Below are 24,960 nucleotides of genomic sequence, written 5' to 3' on the forward strand. Positions count from 1 at the left end.
TATGTTCATAGCAGCCTTATTTCTAATAGCCAGAAGCTGGAAAGAACCCAGATGCCCTTCAACAGAGGAATGGATACAGAAAATGTGGTACATCTACACAATGGAATATTACTCAGCTATCAAAAACAATGACTTTATGAAATTCATAGGCAAATGGATGGAACTGGAAAATCTCTTCCTGAGTGAGGTAACCCAATCACAGAAAAACACACATGGTATGCACTCATTGATAAGTGGCTATTAGCCCAACTGCTTGAAATATCCTAGATGCACAGAACACATGAAACTGCTTCACTCCTTCTTTAAAAGGGGAACAAAAACACCCTTGGGAGGGAATAGGGAGGCAAAGCTTAGAACAGAGGCAGAAGGAACACCCATTCAGAGCCTGTCCCACATGTGGCCCATACATATACAGCCACCCAATTAGATAAGATGGATGAAGCAAAGAAGTGCAGGCTGACAGGAACAGAATGTAGATCTCTCCTGTGAGACACAGCCAGAATACAGCAAATACATAGGCGAATGCCATCATTAAACCACTGAACTGAGAACGGATCCTTGCTGAAGGAATCAGAGAAAGGACTGAAAGAGCTTGAAGGGGCTTGAGAACTCATAGCGAACAACAATGCCAACCACCCAGAGCTTCCAGGGACTAAGCCACTACCCAAAGACTATACAGGGACTGACCCTGGGCTCCAACCTCATAGGTAGCAATGAATAGCCTAGTAAGAGCACCAGTGGAAGGGGAAGCCCTTGGTCCTGCTAAGACTAAACCCCCAGTGAACATGATTGTTGGGGAGAGGGCAGTAATGGGGGAGGATGGGGAGGGGAACACCCATAGAAGGAGGGATGAGGGGGGGGATGTTGGCCAGGAAACCGGAAGGAATAACAATTGAAATGTAAGTAAGAAATACTCAAGTTAATAAAGATTAAACAAAAAAAGAGCCAATGTTGTCCATGAAAGCATGTTTTAGTAGCAGCTCTGGGGAGACAGATCAGAAAGGAGAAAATTCAGCACTGTTCAATGAGACTGGGACATGAGACTGACCATCTCATATAAAGTTGAAGCTATATTTCCAATCTATGCTCAGCTGTATTTAAATGTGCTAAGTTTTAAAATTTATTCAATGAATAGATGATTATACTAAGGAAATACACTTTTTAACTTGAAGTGCAAAAGACATTTAAATCCTACCACAAGTGTAGGTTCCTATGCTTATTTTTGACCACATCGCTCTCTTTTCACTGAGCTGAGTTTCTTAAATATTTTGGATATTGCTCTTCCTGGATGTATGGCCTGGAAATACTTTCTACCAAGGTAGGAGGGCTCTTTACTATAAGCCATTTCCTCTGTTGTGCAGAAGCCAATGTGATGTGATGTGATGTGATGTGATGTGGTGTGATATGTGTGTGTGTGTGTGCGTGTGTGTGTGTACGTATAATTTTAGATTAATACAGAAAGAAATTGTTGTCACTGTGACATTTCCATGTACGTATATCATTTTAATTTATTTTTATCAATCTTTTCCACCTACTTCCTTCCACTTTCCCTTGCTTATTCCCCTCATTTCTTTAAATATTCTTTCTTTCTTTCTTTCATTAAATATATAGTTCATACCCTATGTAGACCTTCCATCTCCTACCATGTAGATCTTGTTCAAAAGGCCCTTGCAATACTCTATTTGTGGGGATGTAAATTAGGACAGCCACTGTGGAAGGCAGTATAGATGTTCCAAAATATCTGAGCATAGAATTTCTTTTTTTTTTCTTTTTTTTTTCAGAGCTGGGGACCGAACCCAGGGCCTTGCATTTGCTAGGCAAGCGCTCTACCACTGAGCTAAATCCCCAACCCCTAGAATTTCTTAAGTAGCATAATAGTCATCCTTTCCAGATCCCCTCCAGTGAGATGAGCATTTAAACAACACTTGCACCCCCTGGTGACTTGTGCTGAAGTTACAGATATTACATTTAATAAGATTTTTTTTTAAATATGTGTCTACACCATAAGACAAATGAAACTCAAGAAGGATGACCAGAATGCGAATCCTCTTCACTCCTTCTTTAAAAAGGGGGAAAAGAACACTCTTGGGAGGAATAGGGAGGCAAAAGCTGAACAGAGGCAGAAGGAACACCCATTCAGAGCCTGCCCACACATGCCACATACAGCCACCCATTAGATAAGATGGATGAAGCTGTGAAGTACAGGCTGACAGGAACAGAATGTAGATCTCTCCTGAGAGACACAGCCAGAATACAGCAAATACAGAGGTGAATGCCAGCAGCAAACCAGGGAACTGAGAACAGGACCTCTGTTGAAGGAACCAGAGAAAGAACTTCGAAGAGCTTGAAGGGGCTCGAGACCCCATATGAACAACAATGCCAACCAACCAGAGCTTCCAGGGACTAAGCCCCTATCCAAAGACTATACATGGACTGACCCTGGACTCTGACCTCATAGGTAGCAATGAATATCCTAGTAAGAGCACCAGTGGAAGGGGAAGCCCTTGGTCCTGCCAAGAATGAATCCCCAGTGAATGTGATTGTTGGGGGGAGGGTGGTAATGGGGGGGAGGATGGGGAGTGGAACACCCATATAGAAGGGGAGGTGGAGGGGCTAGGGGGAATGTTGGCCAGGAAACTGGGAAGGGGAATAACAATCAAAATGTAAATAAGAAATACTCAAGTTAATAAAGATGGGGGAAAAAAGACAAAACAAAAAGAAGAATCCGTGTTCTGTAAAGAAAGATATGGTTTTACACAACAGACTTTCGCTCAGTTGCCTTGTCCTCTCTGATCCTCAACTGTTGCTGAATTGTGGTAGAGGATGTGGAGAATTCCCACTGCCTTTAAGAATCACAGTTAAAGTGGCTGAAGTGTCTGGGCACCACCATCATGGACCGGGAGATGTTTTCAGTTCTATAAGTGGATTTGGAGGGGGACTGATTCCATTCTGTTCTGGAATGTTTCAGTGATCACGGCTTCAGCCTATTGGAGAAAGGAGAGAAGACACAGACATGGGGGCTGTGTATGCTCTGCTCATAACTCGTTGGACCTGGAAACCATCTTAGCATAAGCTCTTCTAGTATTAGAAATGGAGCAACTGGACACCATGGTGAGCTTGTAGTCAATTTTCATTAGCAAATTAACATTAACCTATGTTTCCCATGTGTTGAAAAGGAGAACAAGCATATTTCAAACAAGTGTAACCCTTTAGAGGTGAGTTTGCAGGGTTTATATATTTTCTTCTGGAAAGTTTGCTGTATTTTAAAATGCTCTGCAGCAAGGATGCATAATTACCAAGTAAGTGTTTTGAAAAGAAGTCATAGCTTCAAAGATCTAGTGAGTCAAACAATACTCAATAAGATTGGTACCATAAATGTTTTCCTTTTTTTTTTGCTTTCTTGATATTTTCACAGTTTATTTGATTAATCTTGTAGAGATTGTAAGCTTCCAAGTGGGCAGTTAGCTTTTTATCCTTAAAATACAGCAGAATTGCCCTACTGGTCTTTCTAGAGACACTGAACTCTAAGCTTCCTTCTGAGGCAGAAGTGTTCAGGATAGGAGCTGTTTGAACTTCTCGTGAGCTTTCCTCGTGTATCCCTATAAGAACTCATGTCAAGAATATTGTGGCTAAAAACATGTGTTTTTGTTCTTGGGCACAGTGTGAAACTGTGTTTCAGTTACACACATTTTTGTTACTAAGGATCTGTAGTTTCATCTGGAAGTAGATATTGTGATATTTCTGGCATTAGTTCTTGTTAGAACTCCTTCGAGTATTTGGAATCTTTTGTGGTTTCATATGAATGTTATACTTTTCTACTTAGGTTTATAATGTCATTGGAATTTTATGGATATCTCATTAGATCTGTAGATAGTTTTCAGTATAAGGGCTGCACCAATGTTATCACGTTCTTCTTTCTTGGTGACTTCAGTTTAACGCCATCATGATTCTCCAGAGAGCACTGCTGAGACAGAATGTGGGCTGCAGATGGAGCAGAGGCAAGGTAGTCTTTCCAAGTAACAAGATGTAGGTACACAGTGTAAACTATGATCAGAGTTGGATTTTAGTATAATCCAACTCTAATCATAATCTAATCATGTTACATCTAATCGTGGGACTGAGACAGGCTCTGTGACTCACTGCTTTTGTTATTTTAGGAAACATTTTTTCCCTGCATATTAGAATCTCATTTTGACCATATACAGCTAATGTAGTCATCATATAGTGATTTAAAGAAACACACACACCTCCTTGCACATATGTAGCAGATGTGCAGCTTGGTCTTCATGTGGGTCCCAAACAACTGCAACAGGGGCTATCCCAAAAGCTGTTGCCTGTACATGGGATTTATTCTTCTAGCTAGGCTTCCTCTGCTGGCCTCAGTGGGAGAGGAAACATCTAGCCTCACGGAGACTTGAAGATTTGAAGTACAGCGGTGGGGGAAATATGGAAACTCACTCAAGGAGGGAGGGGAGGAATGGGACAGGGGAAGGATTGTGGGAGGGATGACAGATTGGATGGGGGGCAGTGAGCAGGATGTAAAGCGAATAAGTAAAAAAAAAAGTTAAATTAAAAGAAAGAAACATACAGATACAGAGTACATGGCCTGTAGAATCTGCTCAGGAAATGCTAGTGAGCACGAGAATACTGATACTGCTAATGATGGTGATAGCGATGTCAGTCTACATGGTAGAAACTTTCTTGTACAAACTTCAGTTGTGAGAGGCTTTCCCCAATGTTTATCCACATTTTCATGTAAGAAGTTACTTATTCTGGCATTAAATCAGTTCAGAACAATAAATTTATCCATTGATATAGGTCCCTATTCTATTTTTTGTGATTTTAAAATTGTCAAAAGTCTTGTTTTTTTCTAAGTTTAATACCAGTGCTACCATTATATCAGAATACTGTTTGACACTTTTACATTTTTTTGTACTCTATTATTTATCAGCACTGAAGAGTTCCTAAAAAGTTTTCATGTGCTCACATAATCTCAGAGACAAGCAGGGACTGTGGATACTGGCACTTTTGGTCATGTTTAGATCCATATCTTGTAATAATTCTGAGATTTTAATATCAGAAAAGTCCTCAATTATCAGCTTCTCTTGACGATAGAAGGCCCCATGTTCTCAACACTGACCAAATGCATGAAGCACAAATGTGAGCAATTCCAGGGTGTTGGGATTAATTGAAGGCGGATAGCTTGTATTTCCCATCTCTTCTACCCCTGAGCAAGAATTCTGATGTGTTTGAGAGCCGTTAGTGGCTGTAAAAATGAAATTACACATCTAGGTTTGGGAAACTGCAATTTTGACTGGATTCTGTTGACTGATACCACAGAGTTGCTAGCCTAGGTCTAGATTGCTCCTTAATTAAGTCATTATTTTAATGGGATTCTATTAGAGTTACAAGAGCTATAATGCCAACCAAAGTATTATACCTTACATCTTAAATTACATCCCATTTACAAGGCACTTTTGTTTGTGTTTTAAGAGTCAGAGGAAGAAATTGAAACTGCTAACCATGATCTGTCCACTGACAGTGTGGGGTGTTGAAATCTCTGACTATTATTGTGTGAGGTGCAATGTGTGCTTTGAGCTTTAGTAAGATTTCTTTTATGTACGTAGGTGCCCTTGCATTTGGAGCATAGATATTTAGAATTGAGAGTTCATCTTGGTGAACTTTTTCTTTGATGAATATGAAGTGTCCTTCCTTATCTTTTTTGATAACTTTTGGTTAAAAGTCGATTTTATTCAGTATTAGAATGACTACTCCAGTTTGATTCTTGGGACCATTTGCTTGGAAACAATTTTCCCAGCCTTTTACTCTAAGGTAGTATCTGTCTTTGTCACTGACGTGTGTTTCCTATATGCAGCAAAATGGTGGGTCCTGTTATGTATTCAGTCTGCTAGTCTTTGACTTTTTATTGGGGAATTGAGTCCATTGATGTTAAGAGATATTAAGGAATAGTGATTGTTATTTCCTCTTATTTTTTTCATTAGAGGTGGATTTACATTTGTGTGTCTTTCTTCTTTTGGGTTTGTTGCAGGAAGATAACTTTCTTGCATTTTCTAGGTGTTTCCCTCCTTGTGTTGGAGTTTTTCATCTATTAACCTTTGTAGGGCTGGATTTGTGAAAATATATTGTGCGTATTTTGTTTGTCATGGAATGTCTTGGTTTCTCCATCTATGTTAACTGAGAGTTTTGCTGTATATGGTAGCCAGGGCTGGCATTTGTGTTCTCTTAGGGTCTGTATGACATCTGCCCAGGATCTTCTGGCTTTCATAGTCCCTGGTGAGAAGTCTGGTGTGATTCTGATAGGTCTGCCTTCATATGTTATTTGACCTTTTTCTCTTACTGTTTTTAATATTCTTTCTTTGTTTTGTACATTTGGTGTTTTGACTATTATGTGACAGGAGGAGTTTCTTTTATGGTCCAATCTATTTGTAGTTCTGTAGGCTTCTTGTATGTTTATGGGCATCTCTTTCTGTAGGTTAGGGAAGTTTTCTTCTATAATTTTGTTGAAGATATTTACTGGCTCTTTAAGTTGGGAGTCTTTGCTCTCTTCTTTTCCTATTATCCTTAGGTTTAATCTTCTCATTGTGTCCTGGATTTCCTGGATGTTTTTTGTTAAGAGCCTTTTTGTTTTACATTTTCTTTGACTGTTGTGTCAATGTTTTCTATAGTATTTTCTGCCCCTGAGATTCTCCCTTCTATCTCTTGTATTCTGTTGGTGATACTTGGGTCTATTATTCCTGATCTCTTTTCTAGGTTTTCTATCTCCAGAGTTTTCTCCCTTTGTGCTTTCTTTATTGTTTCTATTGTTTAAAATCTCGGATGGTTTTGTTCAATTCCTTCTCCTGTTTGATTTTGTTTTCCTGTAATTCTTTAAGGGATTTTGTGTTTTCTTTTTAAGGGCTTCTACTTGTTTACTTGTGTTGTCCTGTATTTCTTTAAGGGAGTTATTTATGTCCTTCTTAAAGTCCTCCATCATCATCATGAGATGTGATTTCAAATCCAAATCTTGTTTTTCTGGTATATTGGGATATCCAGTATTTTCTTTCATGGGAAATCTGGGCTCTGATGATGTCCAGTAATCTTGCTTTCTTTTGCTTAGGCTCCTGTGCTTGCCTCTCACCATCAGGTTGTCTCTGGTTTAAGCTGGTGTTGCTGTCTCTGACAGGTGCTTGACCCTTCTGTAAGCTTGTGTGTCAACACTTCTGTAGACTCGTTTCCTCCCAGAAAGATCTGGATACAGAGAGTAGTGGGATTGGGTTAGTTCTGGCGCAGGCAGAAACCAGAAGGGTCCTCTCTCACACTGCTCCTGTGTTTGTGTGTCCTGGGGGATCCAGGTGGGTAGCTCAGAGCAGAAGTGTTGGTCTTACTTTTGTTATCAGGTATGTCCTCTCCTGTGTAAGGGAGTTATTTATGTCCTCCTTAAGTTCCTCTATTATCTTCATTAGATGGGATTTTAGATCTGAATCTTGCTTTCAGGTGATTTAGAATATCCAGGGTTTGCTGTGGTAGGAGAACTGGTTTGTGATGTTACCAAGTAGCATTGGTTTCTGTCACTTCTGTTCTTATGCTTGCTTCTTGCCATGTTGTTATCTCTGATGTTAACTGGCCTTGCTGTCTCTGACTGGAAATGATCCTTCCTATGAGCCTGGTTATGTTGGGTCATATCCTTGGGTCAGGCTGTTTTGGGTATGGGAGGGAGACTGGAGAGCCTTATCTATGAGTGTAGTTGTGTCAGAACTCCTAGAGGTCAAGTTGCCTCGAGTGTGAAAGGAATAGGGAGGATGGATGGAGCACAGGTTGTGCTCCCTGGCACAGATGTGATTGGAAGAAAGGTATGTCTCTGGTAGGGCAAGAAGTCCTGTGTCTTCTAGGCCCCTGAAGTTCCAGTTAGTCCAGGTATTAGAGCCGGTGTGGGGGACTCACCTGTGAGCCTGGGCTTGTCAGAACTCCTGGGGGTCAATCTGTCTGGATATGGGTGGGGTGAGGGGGGCTGGAGCACTGGTTCTTCTCTCAGGTGCAGATTAAAAGTGTTTTAAAATATGTTTGTCTGGCATTTTCTGTCATATTTTGTCTTCCATGATGTGAGCTTTTCTTTCCTTTCATACAGTCATATCTCCATTATATTCTCTATTGGGCATAGAGTCAATCAGTCATAGACAGGGCCTTCAAGTCATAAGGCCCAATAATCCTTTTTTCTTTATATGATAATAAAACAGAGTCACTTTCAATGCATTTCAGCAAAACAATAACAAAAGTAACAACAACAACAACAAAACAACAAAACAACAACAACAATAAGCACCCAAAACTCAAAAATCAAAGCCAACACCAAACCAAACAAACTCAAAATTTATATTGTTACCATATGCTCACTATGGACATACTAGATTAAAATAAAATAATTGACAAAGACCTCTTCAACACTAATGCATGTTTGTTGGAGCATTAGTTACAGCATTCAGTATATAGAAGATCTAGGCATGCAACAGTAGAGAAATGGACTTTGAAATTGTGGTAATCACACGCAGCTTGTTATTCTTCAACTGTTAAAAGATAAGTGCTTGTCTTTGGTGGAGTCTACAATATGGGTGGGCTTAGGCCCTAATATTTATACAATATCTCAAAATAGACTAACTAGCTGGACAATAAGCATTTAGAACATAAGTCTAGAAAGATTTTTGATACTCAGACCTGAACATTCTGCCCTTTATCCTAAAATTTCATGCACGTTTCATAATGTAAAGTTCATGTAGTCCATCTTGTAGTCGACATTGTTTCAAAGTCCGAGTTCAATAAGAGGGCAAGGTGGAGGGTGGAATTTGGAGACAAGGATAATACTATAGGCCTTTGGAAAAGCTGTTTTAAAAGTTACTGCTTCCTGATGTACTGTATTATGTTACTTCTACGTGTACGCATTAATGGAGTTTAAATGGAGTTATCATTTAACTCAACTGGAAGTAAGTACAATGTGGGGACATAATACTGCCTAACCTTATTTACATATGGAATGTATTTTAAAGCATCATCATATGTAGACAGACTACATAAAACTCATTGATATACGGAACATATTTTAAAGAGTCAATATGTGGAGAGAGACTACATGATATGTTGGTGGTTCCTAAATCTTTGTGGTAAGAGAAAATGGGAAAACGTCAAAAATGTGAAGTATGTGTGAGATGAGATAAAAATAATTTACAACACAAGCTTTCTATGTGGTAATAGTGCATTACATTCAGGAATATTCCCTAAAGAAGTAGCTTTTGCTAACTGGATTATAGGTGGTAGATGATATACTCCTCTAACTTGCTCTTTCAATTTTACTTTGAGGCACGAATATGAACAGCACTGACTTTCAAGGCAGAGTTAGGACTGGAGGAGCAGTGAGAATCCACAGAAGCGAGGAAGTATTTACATCTTGTTTGGGCTTGGAATCAAGTAGTTACATTTCTTCAAGCAGATTTGCTGAACTATGAATTCGTTTAATCTGTACATATCATTTTTCTTAATTACCTTAAATTATCAAATTTAAGCAATTAAGATTGAAATATTATTTTATAGAAAGCATCACCTCATTCAAGATATTGTCTAGGTTTATCTGCAAATCTCCTGATTTCATTTGTCTTTACAGCTGAATGATATTAGACTGTACATGTACCCCATGTTCATTTTCCAGTCATTAGTTGAAGACAATTGGATCGTTCCCTCTTCTCAGCTATTGTGAAAAAGGCAGCAGTGAACAATGGTTAACAAGTGTCTGTGAAACAGAATGTTCAGTTCTTTGGTCATATGCCAGTTTGTAGTATACCTGAGTCATATGACAGATACAGTTTTAGTTCTTTGAAGATTCTTCATCCTGTTTTCCAGAGTGGCTACCTATCAAGAGTGAAAGTGGAAATCTACTTTCTTCACGATCTTGACAGAATTTGTTGTCAGTTGTTTTTTTTTTTTGATTTCAGGCATGCTGTCCCGGGTGACATGAAATGTCAAAGTTACTTTAGTTTGCATTTTTCTGATTGCTAAGGATATAAAAGACTTTTCAAGATTTTATTAGCATTTTTTATGTATTCTCTTGAGAACTCCCTGTTTATGTCTCAGGCCCATTTTTTAAATGTTAATTTGGTTCTTGGACTCTTTGGTTATATATTCTGAGTACTAATCTTCTGCCAGATGTATAACTGGCAGAGATTATCTCTCGTTCTATTCATTTCTTCTTTACTTGGCTGATTGTTTCTTAGTCCTGAAGAAGTGTTTCAGCTTTATAAAGACCCACTTATCAATTGTTTGCCTCAATTTCTTTGTGCATAGAGTCTTGTTCAGAAAGATAATGTCACCTGGTCTCCCTTATCTGTAGTTCTTTGTTTTAAATCCTCAGACTACATTATATGTAACATGTAGTAATTACAAACCAGAAAAATAAAAAAGAACCATATATTGGAGGTTTGGGAAGGAATAGCAGGATGCAGATAATATGAAGTAGGAAATAGAATAATATATATTATATATGCATACACACATATATGTTCATATACACGTCTTTTTTTTTCTTTATTAACTTGAGTATTTCTTATTTACATTTCGATTGTTATTCCCCTTCCCGGTTTACTGGCTAACATCCCGCTAACCCCACCCTCTCCCCTTCTATATGGGTGTTCTTCTCCCCATCCTCTCCCCCTTACCCAACAATCACGTTCACTGGGGGTTCAGTCTTGGCAGGACCAAGGGCTTTCCCTTCCACTGGTGCTCTTACTAGGCTATTCATTGCTACCTATGAGGTTGGAGCCCAGGGTCAGTCCATGTATAGTCTTTGGGTAGTGGCTTAGTCCTGGAAGCTTTGGTTGGTTGGCATTGTTGTTCATATGGGGTCTCAAGCCCCTTCAAGCTCTTTCAGTCCTTTCTAAGATTCCTTCAACGGGGGTCCTGTTCTCAGTTCAGTGGTTTGCTGCTGGCATTCGCCTATGTATTTGCTGTATTCTGGCTGTGTCTCACAGGAGAGATCTACATCTGGTTCCTATCAGCCTGCACTTCTTTGCTTCAACCATCTTATCTAGTTTGGTGGCTGTATATGTATTGGCCACATGTGGGGCAGGCTCTGAATGGGTGTTCCTTCTGCCTCTGTTCTAAACTTTGCCTCCCTATTCCCTCCCAAGGGTATTCTTGTTCCCCTTTTAAAGAAGGAGTGAAGCATTCGCATTTTGATCATCCGTCTTGAGCTTCATGTGTTCTGTGCATCTCGGGTAATTCAAGCATTTGGGCTAATAGCCACTTATCAATGAGTGCATACCAAGAGTGCTTTTCTGTGATTGGGTTACCTCACTCAGGATGATATTTCCAGTTCCCTCCATTTGCCTATGAATTTCATAAAGTCATTGTTTTTGACAGCTGAGTAATATTCCATTGTGTAGATGTACCACATTTTCTGTATCCATTCCTCTGTTGAAGGGCATCTGGGTTCTTTCCAGCTTCTGGCTATTATAAATAAGGCTGATATGAACATAGTGGGGCATCTTTAGGGTATATGCCCAAGAGAGGGCATATAGCTGGGTCCTCAGGTAGTTCAAGGTCTAATTTTCTTAGGAACCTCCAGACTGATTCCGAGAATGGTTGTACCAGTCTGCAATCCCACCAGCAATGGAGGAGTGTTCCTCTTTCTCCACATCCTGGCCAGCATTTGCTGTCACCTGAGTTTTTGATCTTAGCTATTCTCACTGGTGTGAGGTGAAATCTCAGGGTTGTTTTGATTTGTATTTCCCTTATGACTAAAGATGTTGAACATTTCTTTAGGTGTTTCTCAGCCATTCGGCATTCTTCAGCTGTGAATTCTTTATTTAGCTCTGAACCCCATTTTTAATAGGGTTATTTCATATACACATGTCTTAAAGGAGGTTAAGCCACTTGGGCTGACAATAATCTTCACAAGAACCAGTTCCAGACATGAGAAATTTCTTTTTGAACAATGAGGCAGGGCACTCCCTGTGATTACCAAAGCAGTATAGATTGTAGATATAACCCTCAGTTGAAGGTGGATTCCATTGATGAAGACACTTCACCTTTAGAACAAAAGACTTAGATGATCCAAGCTTGTTCTGACCTCTTCCCTGCCATCTGGCTTCCATGGTTCCAGAAAATACTATGCAAGCTGCCAAGGAGAGGAAGCAATAAAACCATCCTACCAAGCTTCAATACCCATGAATCATGACAATTAACAGAATGGAAAGATATTCATAAAAGTATAAACAGTGTGACATGTCAACAGATCTATAACTGTCTTCAAAGCTCAGTCAACAGGGGGGAACTCATGTCTAGTACTGAAATCTAGGTAGCTTCCTGGGAATAGTGAAGTCAGGGACTTTTGGAAAGAATCTACTACTGTCACTTTGTTAGACCAGCAGAATTCTACATTCTAAATCTTATTCTTGTATCATAGATAAGTGAATCTACAAATGCTCATTAAAGAAGCTTCCCTTTAAAGCTAACAGGTTCTATCACACGAAACCACAGCTGGACACAATATGGAGATTAACAGATTGTGGGTATCTCAGTCCAGGGAGCATATCTTCATCACAGCTTCTGTATCCATGACTCAAGATACATCATGGAGGAGGTTGCAGAAAGATTGTATGAGCCAGAATACCAGGAAGTCTGCTGTGAACCCCCCTGTCCTAGGAATGGCTGTGCAAACAAGATGGAGACAATGGCAATGGCCATAGACATGGCAACGTGAAAGGAGGAAAATTTTACTGGGTCTCACCCATAGACAAAGAACTACAGGCAACCAATGACTACTGGGAAAAGGAGAATTAACCTCTCCCAGGGGTAAACTCCCTTATTGGTTGTCAAAGGCAGAATGGTCAACCTTAGAATAGATACAAACAACAAAAACACTCACTAGGTGACTTTACATATAACATATATATATTATATATATGTGTGTGTTTCTCTGTAATATACATACATACATACATACATACATACATACACACACACATATATCACTAACAAGCTATTTATTTAGTAGGGGAGATACAGAAAGGACTTAAGGGATAGTAGCTGGGGAGGGCTAGATGGAAGAAAGGGAAAGGAGACAGTGATGCCATTCTATTTCAAACAAAATGTTTAAAAAAGAAAATGTATATAAACATGCATAATTCAAGTTATGAATGCTACGCATTCCTGGGAACAATGTACATTTGACAGAGGTTCAATTCTAAGAGAAAATAAGTTCAATGACACTCATTGAAAAAATTTTTTTTTTTTGGATCTGTTTTGGTCAGCTGCTGGGTGCAGCCTCTTAGAGAACAGTTATGCTAGGCTCCTGTTTGCAACCATGTGCTATTTATTTATTTATTTATTTATTTATTTATTTATTTATTAACTTGAGTATTTTTATTTACATTTCGAGTGTTATTCCTTTCCGGTTTCCGGGCAAACATCCCCTAATCCCTCCCCCTCCCTTATTTATGGGTGTTCCCTCCCCACCCCTCCCCCATTGCTGCCCCTCCCCCAACAATCACGTTCACTGGGGTTCAGTCTTAGCAGGACCCAGGGCTTCCCTTACACTGATGATCTTACTAGGGTATTATATGCTACCTATGAGGTCAGAGTCCAGGGTCAGTCCATGTATAGTCTTTAGGTAGTGGCTTAGTCCCTGGAAGCTCTGGTTGCTTGGCATTGTTGTTCATATGGTGTCTCGAGCCCCTTCAAGCTCTTCCAGTTCTTTCTCTGATTCCTTCAACGGGGGTCCTGTTCTCAGTTCAGTGGTTTGCTGCTGGCATTCGCCTCATATTTGCTGTATTCTGGTTGTGTCTCTCAGGAGAGATCTACATCCGGCTCCTGTCTGCTTGCACTTCTTTGCTTCATCCATCTTGTCTAATTGGGTGGCTGTATATGTATGGGCCACATGTGGGGCAGGCTCTGAATGGGTGTTCCTTCTGTGTCTGTTTTAATCTTTGCCTCTCTATTCCCTGCCAAGAGTATTCTTGTTCCCCTTTTAAAGAAGGAGTGAAGCATTCACATTTTGATCATCCGTCTTGAGTTTCATGTGTTCTATGCATCTAGGGTAATTCAAGCATTTGGGCTAATAGCCACTTATCAATGAATGCATACCATGTGTGTTTTTCTGTGATTGGGTTACCTCACTCAGGATGATATTTTCCAGTTCCAACCATTTGCCTACGAATTTCATAAAGTCATTGTTTTTGATAGCTGAGTAATATTCCATTGTGTAGATGTACCACATTTTCTGTATCCATTCCTCTGTTGAAGGGCATCTGGGTTCTTTCCAGCTTCTGGCTACTATAAATACGACTGCTATGAACATAGTGGAGCACGTGTCTTTTTTATATGTTGGGGCATCTTTTGGGTATATGCCCAAGAGAGGTATAGCTGGATCTTCAGGCAGTTCGATGTCCAATTTTCTGAGGAACCTCCAGACTGATTTCCAGAATGGTTGTACCAGTCTGCAATCCCACCAACAATGGAGGAGTGTTCCTCTTTCTCCACATTCTCGCCAGCATTTGCTGTCACCTGAGTTTTTGATCTTAGCCATTCTCACTGGTGTGGGGTGAAATCTCAGGGTTGTTTTGATTTGCATGAAATTTTTTTTTATGAGGGATTAGATAGTCATCGAGAGAGGATCAGGATAAAGACAAGGGAAGAAAAGGAAAGACATGACCATGGAATGTTAACCAAGGCACCGTGAAAGAGAGAAACTGGAGAGTCTCCCTCTACCTTTGAGTGTGTTTGGATGTTGGTGTATAAATCCTGCCCTTATTCTCTCAGTGGGCAAAAATGGCAGATATTTGAATTTAAGGACTCCAGTGGGTGAATGGAGATTTAGAATAGGCAGTCTTAAAGATGCATATTTGTTTACTAAGAAATTTACATAAGAAACATTTTTAAATTATGCACATATTCTAAAGATTGAGGATATTGAAGGAACTGGACTTGTGGAAGTTTCCATTAATTTCTTTTAATATTTAGAAAACAACTTGTAAAAAATAGAGACATTTCTTTAAAATATAATATTTATTTAATCTTTATCAAATTGAATGACGAAAGGAATTCTGATATTGCACTACCTTTATTCTTGTTCTGATGAAGACATTTGTTCACAGTGGGAGCTGTTCTGGCCCCAAATGGTTACAAGAGTTATATCACAGGGAGATGCACATTAAGGCAGCTTTAGGGTGCTGCAGTCAGTTTCTGTGTAACAAGACCCATTTCTTCTAATTTGTATAAAATGACCATTTTCTCTACCAATTGAATAAGACTATGAAAATTGCCTACATAAATAAAGGCAAAATCGACTCTCAGAGAAACTATGTCTGATGAAGGACTCACTCAACTACTGCATCGGACTACTTCTAGGTCCTCAGACTTTTGTGAAGGACCCCTCTCTCCACCCTCTTCCTCAGGAGTGTCCTGCATGGCTCTCTGAAGGAGTAGCCTCAGAGTCTGCCGTTGTAACCTGTGATGTCTAATCGAGCCAACAAAGAAGTAAATGATGGGATTGGCACAGCTGTTAACACAGGACAGGAGTGTTACCATTTCATAAAAAAAGGAAGAGAGCATCATATGAATCCAGGGTAAGAGGAACACGCAGATCCCAATGGGCAGACCAAAGAATATGAAGACCAGCACTGTGAGAGCAATGGTCACATAGAACCTGGTCACAGGAATCCTATGTGATCCACAGACGATTTTGGCCAAGAGGGCTAGGCTGGACACAAAAAGAACCATGAATATTACTATTAGAAATGCCGTAGCGATAAAGTTACAATACCTACAGAAAGAATAATCAAATTTACTAAACAGGAAGCCACAGCCTTGCCCTAACAGAAGGCTCAACAGTAGAGAGAAAGCCCAGAACAGTGCACACACAGTGGCTGATGTGTTTCTTGGTCTTTGGCAGTGATACCAGATGGGCCACGTAACAGATAGGCAGCGCTCAGTACTGATGGCTGCAATCATACAGAAACCTGCAAGGTAAGCAAACATTAATACAGCGAGGAGAGAGTGAGAGTAGCTGTTATCTACCTGAAGAACACACTCCAGGAAGTACACAGTCTGAGCACAGAGGTACAAGAAATCAGCACCAGCCAGGTTGAGGACATAGACGGAGAAGGCATTCCTATGCATGTGGAAGCCTAGAAGCCACAGCACTGTGGCATTTCCTGCCATTCCAACCACAGAAATGATGACAATAAGAAAATTCAGGGTATTGAACGTGGTGATACAGGATAAAATTTCAGTGTAGTAATTTTCCTTCACTACTGTGTTGTTAATGCTCCAGGCTGGGGTGGCTGGACCCATGCTTAGGAATTTTCCACTGGTGTTCCTGCAAAGAAATAGAGATAGGAACACATGATACTCTCTGTCAGGACCATATGACTCTGTAGGACTGTCTGGCATAGGTCCACAAGGAGAGGGAAACAGGATCACAGAGATTAAGTAATTTACTAACCTTCCAAAAGTGCTAGAAGCTTCTTTTAAATCCAGTTTGTACTATTCAGTCTATCTGCAGACCAATATGATATGGGGTAGTTGATGATCCCTGTACAGTTGCTAAGCATTTCAGGTTATGTTAGGAAGAGACAGAACTCTGAAACCAACTTTCTTTCTGTTCTAGGGATGAGATTTCTTCTCAGATGTAGGAAAATGGAAGCTGTTGTCACAAGCCATATCTTCCCTCAGTCGTTGGAAGGGAACTATCAAACGGGCAAAATAGACTTGTGGATGAGAGTCATGAAGGGAATGGTACTTGCTTTGAAGACGTTTATGTGTTAAGAAGCCATGCTTCTTATGATATAAAGGCTGGGTGGTTCATTTAAAATTTTGAAAACAAGAAAGTAGAGAAGCCTTGAGGGGCATCAAGCACTTTTCTGTTAGTTATTATGTCACCAGTGTCCCGTTTTTTTGCAGGGGTACAGTGGAGCACTAAGAACTGTAACAAATGAGCCAGACATTCAAGAGTAGTTGAAAAATTGGAGCAGATGTTGTTCTGGTTGTGATTTGTACCTACAGGCAAATGTACATGTTCTGGCGTGAGAAGTGTGGGCTGTGCTGTAGAGAAAAGCAAAGAGCACCTCCATTTGGGAATAGTATCCTAATCTCTGAGATGAGCTGTGAGATGTCTAAATGGATGTAGTCTGGAAAATAGAGCAGCATAGCTGGGCAGGTAACATTGTTTAGAACTTTTTCTTTACTCCATTCCCCCATACAAACATCCCTGATAGGCTTCTCTTTCTCATCCATAAAGCCACTGAAACATTTGGAGAAAAGACAAACTGCCATGGTATTCCCCTTTTATTCCTACATCAACTTTGCTTCACAGGATCCTTCTGGCTAACTTCTTATCCAAGACCGAGGCCTTCATGAAGGACAAATTATCTGAGGATGCTCAGATAGAGTTCAGGGAAAGCACCAACCCAGAAGACCTTGCAAACTGATCTCACACAAGAACTTTAAAGTTATCACCCAACACACTCAATTGTGTTCACCAAGATCACTCCATTCCTTTCTGGAGTCTTGGTCATTACACAGGAGCACAAGATTTTCATTCAGGGAATCATCTGGCATTAACAGCTTCAAATAGGCAGAGGGGTACTAGGTAAACAGCCGACAAGCTTGATGGTGTTGGTAGCACTCAGTCATCTGCACGATTGTTTCCAAGGGGCTGCTCAGCTTGATGAAGCAGAAGCAGGAAGCCAAAATAGGATCAACTCAGCTACAGTTCCTAATGGAGCTGGGTTTTCTTGTGTCTGCTCACCAAGCTGAGCTAAATAGTCCTCCCTGCCCTTGACCATAGCAACCCTGTGATAGGGATTTGGACCAATGACCATTTGAGAAAGTTGGTATGAATTGCCACTCGCCTACTCTATGACCAGTTTCCTTACTTTACAACCAGCTGAAGTGTTTTGTTTGAACTTTATGATCCGTGTTCACATTGTTAACATCTCAATAGAATAAAGATGCTACAAAAAAAACTGTGGGCTCAACTTATATAAAAGAAAACGCAACATTTTACAGAGGAGAGAAAGACATTCAAAGTTATGAGACCTTAGGAAATAAATAATCGTTACAAGAGGGCTAGAGAGATGGTAATATGAAAGAACCAGCCTAAAACTCAGTAAAAGAAAAATCCTTAAGATGAATAAAGTACAGAGTCAGTCTTCAATTCAACCCATATCTCCCCCAAATCATAGGAATTAGCACATGTATATCGAAAGTAACCTTATGTGTAAATGGTCTTACCGTAGCACTGTAAAGACAAGAATGTTTGATTCGGTGACAAAAGACTATCCTACTTTATCTGTAAGAAACACATTTCACTGGCAAAGACAATCACATAAGGAAAAGAAAGGATGGACAGTGACAATCTAAATTAATGGAATATGAAAGAAAGATAGATAGGGTATCTACTCTCATACTTAACACAACAGATTTCAAGAGAAAATTAGAAGCAAATAGGATACATAAATGGAACTGTTCTTCAAAAAGCAATGTGTGTATCTGTATGTGGGTAAGTTTGTGTGTATCTGCACCCATTTCATAGAATAATCGCTACTAACTACTAGGAACCAATGAATCTAGACACATGATGGTGATTTGATGCCCATATGCCATTAATATATGTTATTTAGAGAATAATTTGACAGATAAACTTCAAAGATAAATTGTACTACAGATCAAAGGGCTTTAGCATACTTGTGTATAGTAGTTCATGCAAGAAGAGCTATGGAACATATATCCTTGTCAGCAACCCATAGAAAAACTTCTATGATATGTCATATTTTATGTCATAAAGCATTCTTGATATGCATAAGAGAAATTGCAGTGTTTTGTATAATATTAGTTCACAATAGGATAAGATTAAAAGTAACCAAGAAATGAATCAATAGAATACATACAATGGCATAAAAATGGAACAGTCAGTGGATCATTAAAGGATGGCATAAAAGTAGAAAGCTGACTGGTTGGGAGAAAGAAGAAGGTCAACAGGATTTGGTCAGGGCTTGACAGAGGGTGAACGTGATAACAATGAATTGTGTACATGTGTGATACTGAAAAAAACTGATGATAACGTAGATGAGTTGTATTCACAATGTTCTAGGCAATGTTATTCCAAGATGCATGGAAAAGGAAATAAATTAATGTAATAAAGAGCATAAATATCAAGGAAAAATAGATCATTTCAAAAGATGTAGCAAATGAAGTCACAAGATTAAATGGCACCCAGGATGATACTCTGTGAAGAAACTTGGAAAAGAGATAGGATAGTCTAATGTGGGAAAAGCAAAATATCACAAAGAGATAGCCCAAAGCTCTGTGAAGTGGGACAACATAAAATTGGAGAACAAATATGAAACATGTATGTCTCCTTACCTGCTATATCCCACATTGTACTTAAAATCCTCATCAAAGTAAAAATTCAAGAGAAAGAAAAGGATCCAAATCTAAGATTTAAAACATAAAAATTTACTTTATCCTTTACTTAAAAAAACCATAGAGCCTAGAATTGTCTCAGTGTATCAGACGGTGAAGATGAAACATTTTTATTCCTCCACGCTTGGTTTTTGTGAGACCCTGACATTGTTTATTCACAAATGACTGTATATATGCAAATCTTGACAGCATTATGTGGTGGGTCATGTATGAATTAAAAAGGCAAATGCAAGCATGGTTATTGACTGACACAGATAATGTGATAAAGAGATTCTCAATATTGCTAAAATTTTGTGGAAAGTCCTGAGCATTTTTAGAATTATTCATACACAGACAAATCATTGCTGCTGACCATGCACAAGACAATGAGGTAAGGACCCAATTCAGCTTTGTTGAGCAGCAGGATGTACAGAGCCTGAGGATGGATGTGGTTCTGAGATGATTGCCCAGCAGAGGAAGGAAGGGAAGGTGAGGTCTGATTGCTGCAGCTGAGAAGGACCTGAAAGATGGACATGTGTAAAGGCAGATGCTACATGGAGAGCAAAGAAAAGAGAGACAAACTTGACATAACATGAGCCTCCTCCATAGTCTATTCTAGAAGATAGGGAGTCTTCTCTGATGATGAACGCTTTCTGTGCAGACTGAAAGAAGCAAGAAGATGTGGCATTTGAAATATGAACAGTGATTCATAGTCTAGTGGCAGGAACAGCTAGACTCTAGTTACTAAAGGAATAGGACAAGCTTCCATGTGACCTAAATGATGGCATTCTTTAAATGCTTACCTACATTGTCACTACGAATACTCTGTAGAGTCTATGGTCTACAGAATGACTGGGTTTTTTCCAGTCTTCTGAGGCTTGAATTGTAGCACAAAAGGATGAGTGATTGTTCCCAGTGTTCATTTCAGAGTGTGAATAGTGCAGTGTGTGTGTGTGTGTGTGTGTGTGTGTGTGTGTGTGTGTGTGTGTGTGTGTGCATGTGCACACAGGTGTTTGTAGAAGCTACAGGCTAACATCATATTTTCTTCAATAGATCACTACTTTATCTTGAGACAAGGTTTTTTGCTGAACATGGAGCTCAGAGACTGAACAGGAGACCAGCACACTAAGGGATCCTTTGGTCTCTGTATTCTCAGCCCTGGAGCGATGGGTATGCGTTTTCGGCCTGGTGTATTCTGGAAGCTGGAAGACATGATCTCATACTTGGACTGCAATTATTTATACATTAAGCCACTAACCTGGAGGGGATTAATCCCTTGACAAGCTCTATACACTACAACCCTGTGTGGATTAGAAAGTAGTCAAGAAAAAGCACAGGAGACTTACCCAGACTAGAAACACGAGGGCAATCACAATTGTTGATGGATGAAAACATATGAACCAGCAGGGGAGAGGCATCAAACAGGGCTAAGAACAGAGGTAATGGACACCAGTTACAGTCAGCAGAAATGTGGTTAAGGTATTGTCCACCTGTAACTCTAGTGCTCAGTAGTTGGGGACAGGAAGTTCAGAAGCTCATAATTTTTCTCCATGATCTCGCAAGTCTGAGGCTAGTCGGGAACCATAGTACCTGTCTCCTATTTCCCCTAAACTGTTCTCCAATGTGAATACTTTTAGCAATCATCAGGATGCAGGGCTTCTTTATTGCATTTAAACAGACACAGCTTCAGAGCAAAAAGTTCTAAGTCTGCTCACGATACCTCACAGTTTGGACATTTGTTTGCGTGGTATGATGTGGAGCTGTAGAAGGACTAAGTCATGCATCCATCACTTTCCTGATTTACCTCAACTCTGGAATCCCCTCCTTAAACAACATTTGTTGTGATACTATCTCAGGGAGGAAGCATGTTTAGATGTGCAAAAGGGTATTCCAACAATCATATTAATATCAGATCCTTGGGCTTTCTTCTTCCACCTCTTTTTTTCTCTGTTCTGCACTGTTACCCCCTGATTTTGAGAATGTACCAAAATCTTCATACTGTACAATGTTTGAGAAACCTTCAAGGCTTTTAAAGATTGCTAGAGAGACCAAGGCTCTTAATTTTTCTCTTTACAAATTATCTGAGTTATAACTTAAAATGGTTTGCAGTTCACACTCTTTTGATCCCAGAGTCCAAAACATTACAAGGACCTAAAGATTCAGAGCCTAGTGGAGAAATGCAGCAAGGCTGTGTGGGGAATTTATAGGAGCAACCCTCCTACTCCTCTCTGCATCGTCCCTACACTGACACTGTGATGTGCCTGAGAGTCCTGGCCCACAGCACGCTGATGCCCCTTTAGGTATGAGGAACACCAATGTGGCAGTTCTCATGTCTGACATGGTGCAGCTGCCAACCCATGCAGAACACCTTTTTTGGTAAGCTGTTCTTCCATCAGTCTGTACTCGAGTGACCGCTCTTCTACTGTAAGCAATAAGAACTATGCTTCCCTGCACAAACTTCAGTCTAATCTCAAGGCATTTTCAATGACTGTGGGTGAAACCTCTCTAAAAGCAGCATTAGAAGAATACAATGCAAACAGGACATAAATAACTCTGATGAGGATGATCTGATGACAGTTAGATCTGCAAACCTAGTGGTGGAAGAAGACTTGCACATGAGAAAGTGTGTCCTCCCTTCGTTCTCTCTCACATGACACCTTACAGAAATGCTTGATCTGGGGGTTGGGGATTTAGCTCAGTGGTAGAGCACTTGCCTAGCAAGCGCAAGGCCCTGGGTTCGGTCCCCAGCTCCGAAGAAAAGAAAAAAAAAAAAAAAAAGAAATGCTTGATCTGGGCCCTCAGAGGGTTCCTTTCTCTAACTTTCCTTTTATTTGAGGCAGTTGGTGGCATTTCAAGGATGACAGAGAGCAGAAGGAAAGACCTTTGGGATTTTTTGTTTATCTCTCTGCTGGTCAATTGTGTGTTGACAGCAGCAGAGCTTCCCTGTGCATGCAATTATCCCCTTACAACTTAGTTGTGACTACGGCACCCCCTCTGTCTAGTTCTCCAGTACCAATTCCTTCTGCTGATTATTGAAGCCAAGGAGTGGACAACTTGCTCCACTGTTTTGCTTTCTCATAGTCCCCGTGCATTTCCTCTGTCCCTAAAACTGGTGGGTTTTTGCAAATAAACACTCCCTCTGGCATTCCTCAGTTACTCACATCCTAACCATCAGTTTCTTCCAAGACTCAACACACTCATTGCTGATCAGTTGTGGGAACCAACAAGCAATGAACCTGCTTACAGGCTTCTGCCCTGGAAAAACTGTGGATATCACCTTCCTCCTTAAAGGAACAACAAGAGCAAATATGAATGATTTGGGAGAAAGTAAGAAAAGTGTTTAAGTCAGGCAACCTTTCTGCTTCAAAGGGAAGCTTCTGTCTCATGCCTTTTCAGGAGGAAGGCCTAGACCATGCATGTTGCATTTTGTCATAGCAACACAGTGATGTGAACCCAGCATGACAGTAACTTTGAACATTCTTCAGATAAATCCTTACCTTTCTTCCATTTTTCTTTGTCTATAGGTGGAGAGCAAACAAGGCAGAAGAAGACCCTTCCACAGACTGATTTCAGACTCTGCTTCCTTGCTCTGGAATTGGGATTTGCAGTCAGGGGCTGAGTGAATGTTTCTGACCCAGGTAAGGCTTTTAAAAGCACTGAGCAGACCATGTGATTTCCAGTATGTATATGGAAAAAGTCACACACCAGGGACCTTTCCAGATGCCCCCTAAGATGTTTCTTGGCATCTGCCCCATTTCCACTCACAGATCGACCTCTCCCATCCCATCCACTTAGGTCTACCAATATCCAAATAATTACTCTTTCCTCCCATCATGGGTAGCAACATTAAGTAGTGTCAGGATGGCGTGTGTGGCTATAGTACTGGAGCATAAGCAGACCAAGCAGTCTGTCAGGGGTCTGTATGGTGAGGGTAGAGGCACTGTTCATACTGCCCCTTCCACAGCAGTGTGGTACTACTCAGTGTGGTTTTCTTCCAAATGACATTCAGGCTGATGGTTCTGCTGAATCCTCTGCAGATGTCCTAAGTTCCAGCTCTCCCCTATCTGCACACTTTCATTATTAGTGGGAAGCCTGCTTCTTCCTTTTTTTTATTAGAAATTTTATCTATTTACATTTCAAATGTTATCCCCTTTCCTGGTTTTCCCTCTGGAAACCTCCTATCCCATCCTCCTCCCCCTGCTTCTATGAGGGTGCTCCCCACCCCAATGCCACCTCCCTGCCCTAATATTCCACTACACTGGAGCATCGAGCCTTCCCAGGACCAAGGGCCTTTACTCTGATTGATGTCTGACAAAGCCATCCTCTGTTACATATGTGGCTTGCCTGTGTCTTAAGGTTAAAAGCCAATTCATAGTAAAGCCACACTAAGTTCGTTTCTGTTTATGATTAAACACCTGTTTTTCAAGGATTGGGGTATGAGCCTGTAACCTTTACTACAAATGTTTCTGTACAGCCTGTTCCAGGAATGGCTATCATGTCTGTATCAGATGTTAGTGTCAACTCAAGACATCCATAGTCCATGTTCTCAGCACTAAAGAGGTTTTCCTCAGAGTGACAGAGATTAGGGATTTGGGACAAAGATAGAATATAGAGGAAAAGGGAGAAGGGGAAGGGAACGGATGAGAGAAAGTGGCAAGCGAGAGGGGTAAAGGGTACTTAGTTGTCTTGGGGGTCAAAGACACCTCTGGATAAAGAGGAAGCAGACAAGGCCCATAGGAAAACAGCATTTTACAAAAGTACAAGGGGAAACCCCATGTTAGGAAGAGGAGTTTAATTTTAATTGGGCATGTTAGTTACGTGAGCCAAAGGAGGCTTTTGATGACTAGACTTTGATACTCTGAAAGCTGAACAGTGGTAGTCAGCTCAGGAGGAGGAAGGGGCCAAATAAAGGAATAGACCTTGGAGGCTAACTTTAGTTACGTAAAGCAAAGCAGAGTGGATGTGGGAGAAAGGCTAGGTTTGCCAGGGTCATGCTCAAGTGTGCTAGACGTTCTTCAATGCCTTTGTTTTAAAAAGTTGTTTAGAAACATCATGCTACACTAATTTTGTTTTAAGAGGTTCTGTGACCAACCATGACTACCTGGTTATGGCTGCCAGTTATGGTCACCTTGTTTTGACTCCTTGTTTATGTTCTTCTTTTGTAACCCAACTCATTTCCCCATTTTAAAACCCCATACACCTGAACTCTATAAATATCTTGTCTTCCTCAAATTCAATGCTGATCTCTTGAACCCTGCCTTAGGGGGAGGCAACTCTTTTACACAAATAAAACTGTTTGCCTTAATTAATTGATTGCTTTAATTAATTTGGTCATGAAGATTTGGGTCGGTGGTCTTTAGCACCTCTGAATAGAAATGTCACTTTTGTTTTATTCCATCAATGTGAAGAAGTATGTTGGGTTGGTGCGCCTCCATGTGAAATGCTGAGTTGAACATGTGTACATGCCCTTCTATCCTACTTCATAAAATCTCTTAACCTTTACTGTGGTAGAGTGTA

General features: G+C 40.3%; 2 protein-coding genes across 3 annotated transcripts in view; both read right to left on the reverse strand.

Moving 5' to 3' along the window:
• The window catches only part of Kcnc1 (potassium voltage-gated channel subfamily C member 1), a 166,871-nt gene that overhangs the window by 60,465 nt on the left and 81,446 nt on the right, over nucleotides 1-24,960 (reverse strand). The window lies entirely within an intron of this gene.
• Nucleotides 15,361-16,431, reverse strand: LOC116892106 (mas-related G-protein coupled receptor member B4). The gene has a single exon (XM_032893583.1). The coding sequence runs from the start codon at nucleotides 16,429-16,431 to the stop codon at nucleotides 15,361-15,363; it is 1,071 nt and encodes a 356-aa protein (XP_032749474.1).

Source organism: Rattus rattus, chromosome 2 (genome assembly GCF_011064425.1).
Source record: "Rattus rattus isolate New Zealand chromosome 2, Rrattus_CSIRO_v1, whole genome shotgun sequence".
In the NCBI taxonomy this organism is placed as follows: domain Eukaryota; kingdom Metazoa; phylum Chordata; class Mammalia; order Rodentia; family Muridae; genus Rattus; species Rattus rattus.